General features: G+C 30.2%; 2 protein-coding genes and 1 non-coding gene across 3 annotated transcripts; all 3 read right to left on the reverse strand.

Moving 5' to 3' along the window:
* Nucleotides 1-256: 256 nt before the first annotated feature.
* LOC149496445 (proteinase inhibitor-like) lies at nt 257-813 on the reverse strand. Its single transcript, XM_089720900.1, has 2 exons — nt 665-813; nt 257-583 (listed from the first exon to the last, which is right to left on the reverse strand). The coding sequence occupies exons 1-2, from the start codon at nt 681-683 to the stop codon at nt 390-392; spliced, it is 213 nt and encodes a 70-aa protein (XP_089577026.1). The 5' UTR covers nt 684-813; the 3' UTR covers nt 257-389.
* A 2218-nt stretch (nt 814-3031) lies between these two features.
* Nucleotides 3032-4744, reverse strand: LOC105649877 (cytochrome P450 94A2). The gene has a single exon (XM_012236693.4). The coding sequence runs from the start codon at nt 4695-4697 to the stop codon at nt 3183-3185; it is 1515 nt and encodes a 504-aa protein (XP_012092083.1). The 5' UTR covers nt 4698-4744; the 3' UTR covers nt 3032-3182.
* A 7491-nt stretch (nt 4745-12235) lies between these two features.
* Nucleotides 12236-14128, reverse strand: LOC105650214 (cytochrome P450 94A2). Its single transcript, XR_016321029.1, has one exon. It is a non-coding gene; the product is annotated as a cytochrome P450 94A2 (transcript).
* Nucleotides 14129-14781: the final 653 nt, after the last annotated feature.

The following is a 14781-nucleotide window of genomic DNA, read 5'->3' on the forward strand; positions in this document are numbered from 1 at the left end:
TACATTTGGATTGATTTGCTTTTCAATTTTCTTTCTTCTACTCACTAATTGCAGTATCTGCTCAAATCTTAATCTTTTTGTTGTATACATTTGCAAAATAGCTCAGCGTTTTGGTTAACATTTGTCTTATAAGAACATGAAAATTGTCACTCTAGGCGGAATGACTATAAGAATAAATGAATTCATAAAAGTTTTAAATTTCAAAAAAATTAATAAAAGAAATGAGGAGAACCGAATACATAAATAATCATTTAAATATTCTTCAATAGCAATATTCATTATATATTCATTCTATAACATGTAAACAATACAAGCCTTCGTATGTGTCGAAGGAAACTTTTATTTCAACATTATTTAAATCATTTCATTTATTTGGAAATGAAATAAAATTAGCCAATTATAGGAACACGAGTGACCACACCATTTTCATTGACCCAAACCCACACCCTGTCACACCTAAAGTCCAGAATCACTGAAGATCCTTCCTTCACCAGAATTGCGTCTACATTTCCATTCTCTTTCTCTATCGTAGCAGCTGCCGCTTTCCCATTTGCCCCGAGCAGCTCGGGCCATGAGCTCTTACCTGCAAAATTTTCGAGTTTCATGAAACAAATTAACAAACAACGTTAAAAACACATAAACCTCATTGAAGCAGATTGATTACCTTCACATTCACTAGCCATTATCTTTCCTGTACTTATATATCTCCCTCTCTTCCTTCCCAATATAAGTTTAATGGAAACTATAGATTTGTTGATTGTAGTGGTGGATTTATATAGAAGAAAATATATTACTGTTTCAAACTTGTGACTTTGCCGACATTTTTGAATTCTGACATTTTCCTGCTTGTTGATATGTGTTTTTAATAAATTATTGAAGAGCTTATCCTTTTACACAATTAATTTTATTACGTTAGAGTTTATCTTTAATTATCTTTATATACAAATCTTACCAAAATAAAATAAAATCACGCTAAAATAATTTTTCGATTAAACATTTTAAACTTGTCGATTAACTTGTAATTATAAATGAATCAAAGTATTCTGAACTTATTGATTTGTTATAATTGCACCCAAAAATCAAATTAAATGCAAAATATATTGTTGAATTAAATTGCTTTGACATCTAATAGGTAATAGCTATGAGTTTTTTTTCTTTTTCCTTTTTTGAACAAGAGGTTGAAATGAAATGGTTGAATTATAATATGCTTAGCTGTAACTACAGCCGTGAATGCTTAACGTTTGAAAATTTGACTTTTAGTTGTAGACTTGAAAAAATATCTATAGATTCAGAATAAAAATGTAAATTTGGAATTTGGATTCAACGTACTTGCTTTTCAATTTCCTCATATCTTTAATCCTTTTATTGTAGAATCTGATCCTGAAGGTTGTCCCTTGTTTTATTTCTCTCATCTTGTGTCACTAGACAGACCGTATTTCAACATTCATTTATTATACGCAAACCCTAATGGCATATAATATAGGGTTCCACGTTTATATTTCCATGCAATCCCACAGTTGTTAACAATTCTTTTTGGCAATTTGGAGGCTCTGTGGGTTATGTCCTGTGGTTGAGGGGATACGTGCTAACTATTAGGTCATCACATGCAGGCCTGGGGTTGAACCGCTCGAGCCATGTGGTTCATCAAGTGAGACAGATGTTGGCCCAATCTTGTGCATGTGCATTCACTAATTACGCAACTATCATGTTCCTTCTCATTGTTAATTTATCCATAATTAAGTAATTATTAGATAAATAAAATCATCCCTTGCCCTTAAAAAAACCCCATGCCATATAGTTAAGACTGTACAAATTAAATTTTTATAAAATTTAATCAATTAAAATATACTTAAAAGAGAAATAAATAAATAAAGTAATATATAATGAATTTACAACTTATTCATATGCTATTATTAACATAAAATAAATTTAAACCAAAGTGTTTGATCTATATATATATATATATATATATATATTAAGTTAATTAAAAAAAATGAAAGATGTTCATTCAGAAAATTAGAGACTTGCATTTTACATTTTTATATGGGCCCGTATATTAACATATCAAACATAGCGAGCCCACAACTTGAATGCTGAAGGGCCATTTCACTTTTTTTCTTTTTTTTTTTCTTTTTTTTTTTTTTTTTTTGAGAATTAAAGGGCCATTTGACCTTGAAATATCCACATGTGGCCGAAATAATTTTGATTAACATACATTTTTTTTAATTAAAAAAAACTAATATTAATTAAAAACATATGTATATATACCATCATTTGTAAAATTTGAAGTGTATTAGACTAAACATTCTAAATTTAATTATCCAAATTATAATATGGAACAACAATTAAAGCATTCTATAGATTAAATACAACTACATTATTCATATAATCTATTAAAGGGTAGTCCATTTTATATAGTAGAGGCATTATAAAGAAGAAGGAAGAAAAGTTTAAACAGAGGATAAGATTTACTAACATTCAATGTATTGAGATCGCCCATAGACAAAATTAATAAAAAAAATAGTTTTAAGAAAATGTAAGTAAATTATTCTCCGAACCAACCTTTTGATTCAGAGGCTTGAGACTTCTGCCTTATTGTTAGGGCAAGCGCCAACTTTAAACCTCTGCCCACCTTTTCCTAATCCCATCTCGTATACCATTTATATTACTTCTACCAGACAATTAAGAACACAGCTAACTGGATATATCTCATATGGATCTAACTCTCTATGTTAGGAAAGAGATCTAACTGGATTAATAAAAGTGAAAAGAATTTTAAGTATGTATGTTAGGAAAGAGATTGGGTGTGTAGGTGTTAATTGATTTGCATTAGAATGAATATTTCGTATACGCACACGTTGCACTCAAGCGACATGAGATTCAAGTTAAATAATTTACCTTCTTAATTTATGTTTCATATTGAAATTAAATGCTTTATAAACATAAAACATTGTTAATGGAGTTAAGTTTGATTATTTTTAATTTGAAGTTTATTAATAACATAAATTACTTTCACTAACAACAATTAGTGTTCTTGAAAATAATGATTGATTTACATAAATTACAACGTCCACTAATATAAAACAAACTTCATAGTCCATGAAATATTAAACCGATTAACTAACAAATTACACTAAGCCAACAATTTTATTCGCTCAATAACTCGTGAATGATTAATCAAATTATTGCACGCTTCTTTCCTCAAACCTAACCGGAAACCCTCCGTTCATCTTCGTAGTAAGATAAGCAATAAAAGCGGGCTCAGCACCATCCTCTGCCGCTGGCACCACCTTAAACCTACTTAAAATAGCCGAAGCCACTCTCTTCATTTGCAGGAACGCCATTTCTTTCCCTAAACAAATTCTTGGCCCAGCCTGAAACACAGGATAGGTATACGCGTCTCTCCCGACAAAATTCCACTTCTTATGTTCTCCGTCTCTGGCAAGCCACCTCTCTGGCTTGAAATCAGCCCAATCTTTACCCCACAGCGCCTCCAGCCTCCCCATCGCGAACGGGTGGTACGTGACTCTTGTTCCTTTCTTCACCAACGTGCCGTCTGGTAAAACGTTGTCTTCCATTGCCATTTTAGAGTCTACCGGAACTGGAGGGTAAAGCCTCATAGTTTCAGATAATGAAGCGTGAGTATAAACCATGTCTTTCACTTCTTCAAAAATCGGCGCATCTGATTTTTCTTTTATTTCTTTAAGAATTTCGGCTTCGACTTCTGGGTTTTTGAATATTAACCAGAAAAACCATGATAACGCAGCAGATGTAGTGTCTCGTCCAGCCAATATGAAACTAATAACAATATCGGTTACAAATGTCTCGTCCGAAATGCCGGAACTCACAAATCGCGATAAAAGATCAACTGAATGAAGGGCTGAGTTCTCTTTAAGTTCTTGTTTCTTTTCTTCTACAATTTTCATGGCAAAGTCACGTACTCGAGACATTGATTCTTTAAGTCGCTTCTCAGATCCAACGCCAAAAAATTTCTTGATTTTCCATATTATAGGAAAAGCACAATTAAATCTGTCACTAATAATTCTAATACTCTCTTCAAAAGCTTGTGCAAAGTCCATTGGTGGGAGAGATGGTAATAGATATGCAGGATCATACCCAAATGCGATCTTGCATATATTATCGAAAGCAAATCTTTGAAGAATATCTTGTAAATCAACGACTGTTTTATTTGCAGCAGCAACAGAGAGGATTGGAATTAAGCGTTCAGAGAGTTCAGTATCAACAACAGTCTCAACAAATTTACGAAGAGACTTGGTACTAAATTCATGGCTAGCGACTTGTCTCTGAAATTTCCATGTGTTCCCATCAGCATTGAATATTCCGTTACCAAGAAAATCAAAAAGAGTGTATCGAGTAACCGGACCTTTCCGATAAAGGTGAAAATGAGTCTTGAGAATGTGCTGGACATTTGCAGGGTTTCCGGTAAAAATTTGACGGCCCCCCATTGGCCGGTGAAGGACAAATGTTGCAGAAGGTAAAGTTTGGAGAATATCAGATGTCCATTGGACTCTTCGGTCGAAGTTCGCTTTAATAGCAAAAGAAGAACCGATTAATGGGTATGATTTTGGGAGATGAGTAGAGATGGATTGTTTTGATTTGGAGTGTTTGGTTGTGAAGAAAATGAAGAGTGCCGAGAAGATGAGAAGCGAAAATGAGAGTAGAAAGAGAAGCTCCATTGTTTTTTAGTTGATTGTATATGTATTTTTTTTTTTTTTATTCCGGACAAATATTTGTGATTTGAAGTCATGTATGGCGGCATATTTATAGGCTGTGCTCTGCCTCGACTGTCGATAGGGAAGTGAAAAGATGCGTATTATGGTGAAGTCAACTTCTTTATTTTTATGTATCTTTTTCAGAAAAAAAAAAATAAAGGAATTATATAGGAGATAAATGATTTTTATAGTGGTTTATATTTGTCCTCCTGACCTCATCAATGACTCTATTTATAGAACAAAATAATAAATTTTTCAAAAAAATTTTATATTTTGTTCATTGTACTATCGAAAATATTTTTGTTTTTTAAAAACATCTTTTTTTAATTAATTTGATTTATAAATGAGTCCAATGACCTGAACAAAACTAAATCATTTAATCTTTTATATAATTTAATAGCTAACTTATATATAATTATACAAGTATACAAAAGCTTATCAAAAAAAACCTGAATTTCAGTTTACATTTTTTTTTTTACTTACTCAAAATCTAATTAAAACATTAATATAAATAGTATGTCAATGAAATAAAGTTAATATTTTACTAAAATTAAAACATTAACACTCTGTTTGAATTGAGGTTTTTTTAAAAAAATCAAAATAGCTGAGAAAAATAATTGTGGAAAATAATTTTCCCTTATTTGGAAAAGAATGAAAAATAAATTTATTTTCTTATCTATCTCACATAAATAGAATCTCTTTATTTAGGAAAGAAACGGTGAAATGTTGAAGTTTCTTCAATTTTTATGAAATTATCCAAATACTCAAACTACTTTTAATTAAATATTAAAGTTATATGATCATTAAAGAGATAAGTGAGATTAAAATGGTAATATATCAATATTAATAATTTTTCCTCTAAAATTTTGCTTTTTCCAAGTAAAGGAAAATAAATTTTCTTTTCTTTTCTTCATTGTCCAAACACAAGAGTGAAAAATAATAATGAAAAAAAAAATAATTCATTATTATTTTCCTCTATTATTTTGATTCCTCTTCTTTCCAAACAGAGCGTAAATGTCACACAAAATACTGTTGCCTTCAAATACTGTTAAAAATTATAATTCAACACTTGAAGTACTCATTTATCATGTAAAAAGTTTAGCAGTTCTCAAAACAAAACATTTCTAAGATAAAATATTCCAAAGAAATAATATCACATGGTTTGCATATTTTGTCATGTGTTTCTTAATGTCCACATGTTTTATTTTATTTCTGCGCACGTGGCATTATTAGGCACCGTTTCTTTATTTCCGGTATGTCAATTTACTAGATTTGAACAATAGAAGTTGTGCAAATTCTAATCTTGGTGATATGTAAATGTATATCGACTTTGTAACTCATGCGTGATAAAATTGGGATATGTAATCAATCTGGTATTAATATTTTTTTTTTACGTTGTTTTTTTTTTTTTTTTGAATATAAAATTTATAATGTTATAAACACCATCAAGTTAAATATAATTAATGTCTTATATTCAAATTAAATTATGAATTTTGCTATAATTATACATAAATAATAAGAATTCCGAGTTATGAATTTTAGAATTTATTTGAATAAGAGTGGATTTTTTTTTTTAAAGAAAAGAAAAAAATCGTGCAAGCTGGCTAAAGTAAAGAGTTTTTCCTTTTTTAGAAAAGGGAGAAAAAAAATTGAAGCAAATAAAGTTAAAGATATTTTTCATGTACTTGAACATAATTTAAACTCTCTTCAATTTGGAGAGAAATAGGCCAAGGAAAATAACATTTTCTTTTTTTGTAAATCACCGGTATCCGAATCCTATTATTAGAGACCACCTAATCCGACTCGGGACTTAATTATAATTAAGGCTCTTCTCCTCTCCATGTAGATGTGTTTAGTAAGAAACGAATTTAAAAACGCTTTCCACATATCCAGCCTGCGTTGCCAACTGAACCACAACTCGTAGTTTGAAAAATGGCAATTTCATTGTTATGGAATCATCCAAACATTTCAAATTTTTAATAATTGTCAATTTTTGAGAGTATAATTGGCAGTCCAATGATATTGTTTCTATTCATTTAATGTTTTACCCTTTGCTTAAAGAAAATTTTTTTTTTCCTTTCTTTTATTAATTATACCAAAAAATAAAAGTGAAAAATAACTATAAAAATAAAATTAACAATTATTCATTATTTTTCTTTTTGCATTATTTTCCCAGCAAAGCCTTAGTTGGATGATAATTGCTGAATAATGGATATATAAAACATTTTTAAATGTCTTAATCACAACGATTTTGCATTTGTTATTGTGTAACACTTTTGTGAAACAAAGATTTTTGATAATATCACCTGATATAAAATGTTGCATCTTATGATAGAATATATTTACTGTGGATATTACTATTAAGTATCGTGCTTAAATAGTCAACTTTTTCATTAAAAAAAAAAAGTCAACTTTTAAATAAGGATAAACAAATAAAAATAAAATAAAATTTTTCTTGAACTTTAGAAAATAACATTTAAAGTGAAATAAGAAAAATTTTTAAAAATAACGATCGAGTGAAACGGAACGAGTAATTTTTTTTTTTCATTGTCCTTTTGATATGTTATTTTGATTGATCTATAATAAGAGAAATTTTATAGTTTAAACTTTACGGAAAAAATGTTTATGATTGTAACTTAATTACCTATACGTTGTGCATAGACCCATTAATACTAAACTAATTTTCTATTTAAAATGTGCATATATATATATTTAAAATGTTTTAAATTCATTTAAAAAACCCGTTAAATAATAGTTAATTGTGACAGGAAGATTTGTTTTTTCAATTAGTAAGGATAAATTGAAAAAAACATTATTTTCTATTCTTTAAAATATTTAAAATATTATATATTTCGAGACAAATCAACCGCTTTAAATTAAAAAATATTATTATTAAATTAAATTTCCAAAATATATGCACTGTGTGTGGATAAATCTTTCTCACTCATCCTTTACGTATATATGCCTGCTTTACACGTGTGAATATTAGAAGTTGGAAAACTTAATTCAATTCGTTTTTTTTTTTTTTTTTTTAAGTATTGACAATATTGATTGATACGTACAGGTATATAAATTATGTTTTCTTGTAACTTGTAAGCTTGTTTTGACTTCCTCCTTTGATACAGTAAAAGGTTGTATTATCTCGTGTTTTGCTTTTTTTTTTTTTTTTTAACTTAATAATTCTTTAATAAAAAATATAAGTTGAGTGCATTATAATATTTCCGTAAAAATAAAAAATACAAATATAAAAAATTAAAATTTTCTGTTTGGAGATGTTGTTGATCTTAGTAGAAGAGGTAATTTTCGGAATAAAAACTGTTCCATTCGCAAATAGGACAATAAAAGAAACTTTCCATAATATTGTGCCGAATATTGATTTTTTAGAAATTTATTATAATTGATACTCGCAAAAGGATTTAATATAATAAACTTTAATGGAGTAACATGTCGCATTACCAGACTCCATTGATAAAATAAATGTATCTGAACTTGAAGATCTGAAGTCTCAACCACAAGAAACCAACAATCTATCTTGTATTTTGAATTATTAAAAAAATAAAAGATCAAAATAAAAACTCTTCAACAATGAGGAACAATTTCATAAAATGAGAGAAATTAATAACTCCAATAAAAGGGTCCCATAAACACTTAATCTAAAAGACTAAATCTAAATTTTATTTTAAATAATTATAAATTTAGAAATTGTTGAAAACAAAATTAAATAAAATAATAAAAAATAATGAGGGATGAAAAAAAATCAATGTTAATCAAATAAGACGGTCTTGGTTTAGAAACGAAATATAAAGAAACACAAAAATAGAGAGAGCAAGAAATAGACGACGGATAGAGTTTTTTGTTTGTTTCTTGCATCTTTATTTATTTATTTTTCATCTACACATGAATGTTGCATGAAACTTTTACATCCATCGTTGTCGTTTGCATTTCTTATTGATAAGTTGCCATCACACTATATTTTTATTCATTGTACTAAATCTCCCTCTTAATAAAATTAAAATTATGCTATCAAGTCCAATTCCAATCACTGCAAGTGTATAGTCAATTAGGTGTAGTTTGGTCACTTTTTTCATGTCTTATAGCAAATATAACAAGTGAGAGATATCAAATTCGAATTTTCTTTATTATAAAAATTACCGTGAATATTATTTAAAGGAAAATGGCTACCTAACATATAGCCGATATGTTCTCTCTGTCCATCCACTAATTCTTAATCATTATGATCAATAAATTGTTAATTTGGATCAAACCCAAATAAAGTGATCTCTTAGTAATGTATAATGTTATATATGCAAAACATTTTTCATGCTACACAATATAGCGTTAGAGATAGATTTTGACTCAGTCACTCATACATGCACTATATAGTACAGAGGAGTAGATACAAATTTACGGAACTAGAACTTGGACCATTTGGTATGAATCGAATTTAAAACATTATATATATATATATATATATTGAGCTCTATATGAGAAAATTGAACCATAATATATATTAGTAATAATTAAATGATTAATAAAATTTAAACTGTTATATTAGATGGCTTCATGGGTTTAATTTATACATATTTACATAGGCATTTGTGTATGTATTAAAAAGAAAAATGAGGATGATTAAGCATTGTAATTATCAAATTGAAGAATATATTTAATTTCAACAATGTGTGGCTCGAATTGGTAAACAGTCTCTATCCTTATAAATATAAAAATAAAAATTCAATATGTAAAACAAGATTACTCCTGTTTATATATATATATATTATACATTAAAAGATTTCTATCCAGTCATTTTACATGGCATGATAGTAATTCCATCCCACTTTTAAAGGATCGTGCTATGTAGTGACGGATTTAGGATTCTTTTCTAGGATGTCAAAATAAAACGCGGTATTTTTTTTTTAATTCTAGTATTTGTGATGTTAAAAATAAAATAAAAAATAATATCAAATAATGTGATAAAATTAATAAAATATGAATTTTATGGTTTCTCATTAAAAAAACTCCTCATTTCACAATAATATATAGTAATATAATATTAATTGAATTAGATTTTAACTTTGGAGTAGGATTTTACATTTAATTTATTAAATAAGAAAAAAGAAAAATTATAAAAATTAATGGTGTGTAGAATGCTTGTTTGGAAAAAGAAAAATATTAAAATAAAAAAAAAAATCATAGAAATAAAGAGAAGCAAAGAAACTATAAAAGCAAGATAAGGTGTCGTAAAGTGCACGTGCGATTTTGGAAAGCTGTATCCTTTTATGACGAAAGCTCTCCCGTCAGTTCTATTTCAAACAAACGACATATACATCATCATAGTTAATACAATTTGACTTCAAAGAAAAGAAGCAACCAGAACACATACTATCACTTTTCAAATTTCCATATGATTCAGCTGCCCTTTTCACTTTTATATCCAAGATTGTATCTAGATTTCTATGTTTCAAAGTTTGCTTTACAAGGTTCTTTAGTTTGATAATTCGCTGTTTCACTTAATGATCGTAGAATTCTTCTTTTGGAGTTCACTTTTTATACATATATATATATATATATATATATTTTTTTTTTTCGAAAATCAGCAAATAAGTGTGTTCATTTTCTAGCAAGGACTGTTAATTCTATGATTTATTCTTTAGAGTGAGATATTGTCCCTTCAAATTTAATTCAAGATGTTTTAAATTTTAATCGTATTAACGTATAATTACTTGTATTTTCCAAGTTAATAGTACTAATTAGTTAGATAATTAATTTTTTGTGTTTATAACTAATAAAAAAGTTAAATAAACAAGTCACCATTTTATTTCATTTGAATTTTGGAAGTTAAATGTAGGTTTTGGTGAGCAAGAGAACGCTTTTTCTCGGAGGTAGATGAAGAAATCAAGATATTTAGTTTCTTTTATCTTTTCTCAGTTTTCAGATGAACAGTGCAGTATTCACATGTGTACATAATTATTATTAGTCGCCTCGATCGCCGTTCATTCGCACACAACTAAATTATATGACAATGCTGGACGAATCAATTTTTCCGTCACATGGGCTAATTTTACGCTTATGCAAGAGAAAAAAAGCCCCTATTTGGGCATGAGCCCTAGTACATTTTCCTCTCGCAGACCAGAAAAAAAAGTTTTTGGCTATTGCAAAATCAAATAATAGAGACGACCAAAGCCATATAGATTCTCAATAAAGAAGGAACCCTACGATCGGCCAGCCGGTCTAGCTTTTAGCATGGACATGGTTCCATTCTTTAATTTCTTTCCATTTATCAATTTGTCCTTTTTTTTTTTTTTTTTTCCTTCTAGGTTAATTGATATAGAGACATGAATGAGCTGCGAACTCTTTGACTTGGCTCATAAGGAGTTTCAATAAGTTTGGCTTGAATCAAGCTCAATTTTGCTTATTTAGCAAACGAGTCGACTTCAAATTTAATAATATTCCGCTCAAAAGTCTGTCGAGCCTTATAGAACTTGTATATATATTATTTTAAGTTATTCAGATTTATCCTTGAATTGAGCTCAAATTTAAAAATTTTCGAATTGAATTAGAGCCTCAAGTTGAGCTCCAATCGAGCTTGAGCCTAAAATTTTCAGACTCATTGATTTTCAAGCCAAATTTTGAGTCTAGCATGTTCGAGCTTGACTCGACTCATTTACACTCCTAAACAAACAGCATTAGAAAATCAATTTTCCCTTTTAACTTTCTATATATTTTTAACTTTAAATTTGATTTTTTTTATTTAAACAGTGACAATTATTTTTAAGCTACGGCAATTCTTCAACATTTAGAGTTACTGTTATTGGAAGCGTATAATTAAATATCACTTTCAGTCCGCACATAAAAGACACGTGTACATAAAAAATTTCAATTCGAAGTAGAAACACTCAAATCGATTTTGGTTAATGCCTTTAGCGCATTCTTTGGAAATTGGAAGCCCATTCTCTTGCAGCCCAGGTTTTACAAGAAATAGGCTAAAAACCCAATCCCATCGTCAATAGACCACTATTTTATTGGATTTGTCCGATCTCTTTTTCCCCTCTATGGACCGATAAATGGATCGATACCATTAGCCCGAAATCGCATAAGTAACTGACTCTATATAATACTCCTCGACGCACGCGTGAATGTTGCGGTTGCGGTCAACTTCCAATTTCCAAACTATCCGTGTCGCACGCATGGGCCGTAGATTGTCAGATTGTCGTTTTCAGTGTTGCACACTAACTAACAGTTTGAATATATGTCCAAATAATAAATTATTATTATCGTTGTCGTTTTTCGTTTTTGAACTGTTCTTTGTCAATTGCTTTATGGATTGCATAGTCCTCCTGATTCAGACCTCAACGAGGAGTACAAAATATTTGGTACAATAATCCAAATGAGCTAAGCTTCGAAGTTGAAATCATTTATATATACAGGCAATAAAAATATATTTATTCATGCTAAAAACAAATGGAAAGAAATAGAACGGGGAAAAAAATTATACCCAACAAAAATTTAAAAAAAAAAAAAATTTGTCTTAGTAATTTCACATAAAAAAAAACAAATGGTTTCTAATGTTGAATTTTACACAAATGATAACGAAGCAAATTAATTAATAATCTCCTATTTAACCTTAACCTGCTTCTTTAAAAAATAAAAAAAAGTTAACCCGCCTTTACCTAATGCAGAAAATAATACGCAATTAAACAGAAGCGACAAAAGGGTCGCTCACTAACTCCTTTCCACAATCCTCACCGGGAAACCGCCCTTCATCTTGGACGTCAAATACGCAATAAACTCAGGTTCAAAACCATCCTCGGCCGCTGGCACTACCTTAAACTTATTTAGAACACCGGCAACCACTCTCTTCATTTGCAAAAAAGCCATTTCCTTCCCTAAACAAATCCTCGGCCCAGCCTGAAATACCGGATAAGTATATGGATCTTTCCCGACGAAATTCCATTTCTCGTTCACTGCATCTCTCTCCAGCCATCTTTCCGGCTTGAAATCCGCCCAATCAGAGCCCCAAAGCATTTCTAGTCTCCCCATCGCGTATGGGTGATACGTAACTCTACTCCCCTTCCTCACCGGCGTTCCGTCGGGCAAAACGTCATCGGCCACGGCAAATTTGGAGTCTGAAGGAACCGGAGGATACAGTCTCATGCTTTCACACAAAGAAGCGTGTGTATAAACCATGTCCTTCACTTCTTCGAAAACAGGATTCTCCGATTTCTCTTTTATCTCTTTAAGAATTTTGGTTTCTACCTCTGTACTTCTAGAGAGTAACCAGAAAAACCATGTTAAAGCAGCCGACGTCGTATCGCGGCCAGCTAATATAAAACTGATAACGATATCAGTAACAAAAGTCTCATCGGAATGGCCAGAGCTTAAAAATCGGGATAAAAGATCGGCGGATTCAAGAGACGAGTTCTGTTTGAGTTCTTCTTTCTTTTTTTTTACGATATTCAAAGCAAAATCACGCACTTCTAACATGGCTTCTTTAAGACGCTTTTCAGATCCAATACCAAAAGCTCTTTTAATCTTCCAAAACAAAGAATTGAATCTCTCGAAGCTTATTCTGACGCTGTCTTCAAAAGCGTCGGCGAATTTCGTCTGCGGAAGCGACGGCAACAAATAACCAGGATCATACCCAAAAGCGATTTTGCATATATTATCAAAAGCAAATCTTTGAAGAATATCTTGAAAATCAAGAACCGTTTGATTAGCGGCAGCCGTAGAAAGAATTGGGATTAAGCGTTGAGAGAGTTCAGTATCCACAACAGTCTGAACAAATTTACGTAAAGACTTGGTATTGAATTCATGGCTTGCAATTTGCCTTTGGATTTTCCAAGTTTCACCATCTGTATTAAAGATTCCATTGCCAAGAAAATCAAACAGGGTTGATCGAACGATAGGGCCTTTTTCGTAAATGTGAAAGTTAGTCTTGAGAATGTGTTGGACGTTGGCTGGGTTGCCGGTGATTATGAATTGGCCACTGCCGAGAGGCCGGTGTAGGACCCATGTCGCTGACGGTGAGTTGACGACTGCATCAGATATCCATTGAATTCGACGATGCCAGTTTTGTTTTAGATGGAAGTAGTTTCCCATCAGTGGGTGTGGTTTTGGAGCATGAAGATTGGTAGTAGAGATTGAGTTTTTGGATTTGGAGCTTTTGGTTATCGAGAAAATGAAGATTAACGGGAAAATTAGAAAGAAAAGAAATGAGAGTGAAAGCTGAAGTAACATTTTGTTTTCGTTGGATTGTGAGGATCAAATGAAAATACTTAGCGAAGAAGTTTAATTGATCGTTATTCTGGTACGTGCTGTATTGACAGAGGATTAGAGATGCAATTTATAGGGGCAAGGAATTTGGTCGTACTCGTTGGACAAAGTCGACTTCGACCTTGTGCTTTTTTCAGTGGAAGAAAAATATTATAATAAGTAAAAACAGCGTTCAACCATTTCATTCCACGTTCACATGTAAGCGTTCTTTATTCTTCAATTTCCTGTTTTGTCCATAATCTAGATGAGAAGAAAGATTTTTAGCTATTATATTTATATAGCAATTTAAATAATAATAATAATAATAGCTCAATATCCATCATTAATAGATATTTTAAAAATAAATTTTATAAATAAGTTGATGTCGCAAAATACCATATTATTAAAATTGTCCGAAATCTGTGCATGTAAGAAAAAATGAAGGATGCAATATGTTTAGTAGCAAATTAGTACTCTCTCAAAAAATTACTAGCAGTTTCCTCGTTACTGAAAAATTTATTATTCAATTGTATGTCAAAATTCTTAGGGAGGAAAAAACCTAAAATTTTTTTTATTTCTTCCATAGGCAGTCACCGTGAGTTCTCGCCCAGTCAACTATTGTCTTTTCTGCGTCTTCCATTTTGAATAAATTTCAAATTTGTATTTTTTAATATAGATATGAGTTATTATTGTTTATATTTTGAGATTTTGTACTTAGATTTAGTTATTTTGATAATTTTTGAATTATTGTTGTCACCATTACGGTGATTTTGTTATTTTAGCAATTACGGAACAAAAA

Source organism: Jatropha curcas, chromosome 5 (assembly GCF_041381405.1).
Source record: "Jatropha curcas cultivar XTBG-Jc1 chromosome 5, XTBG_Jcur_1.0, whole genome shotgun sequence".
In the NCBI taxonomy this organism is placed as follows: Eukaryota; Viridiplantae; Streptophyta; class Magnoliopsida; order Malpighiales; family Euphorbiaceae; genus Jatropha; species Jatropha curcas.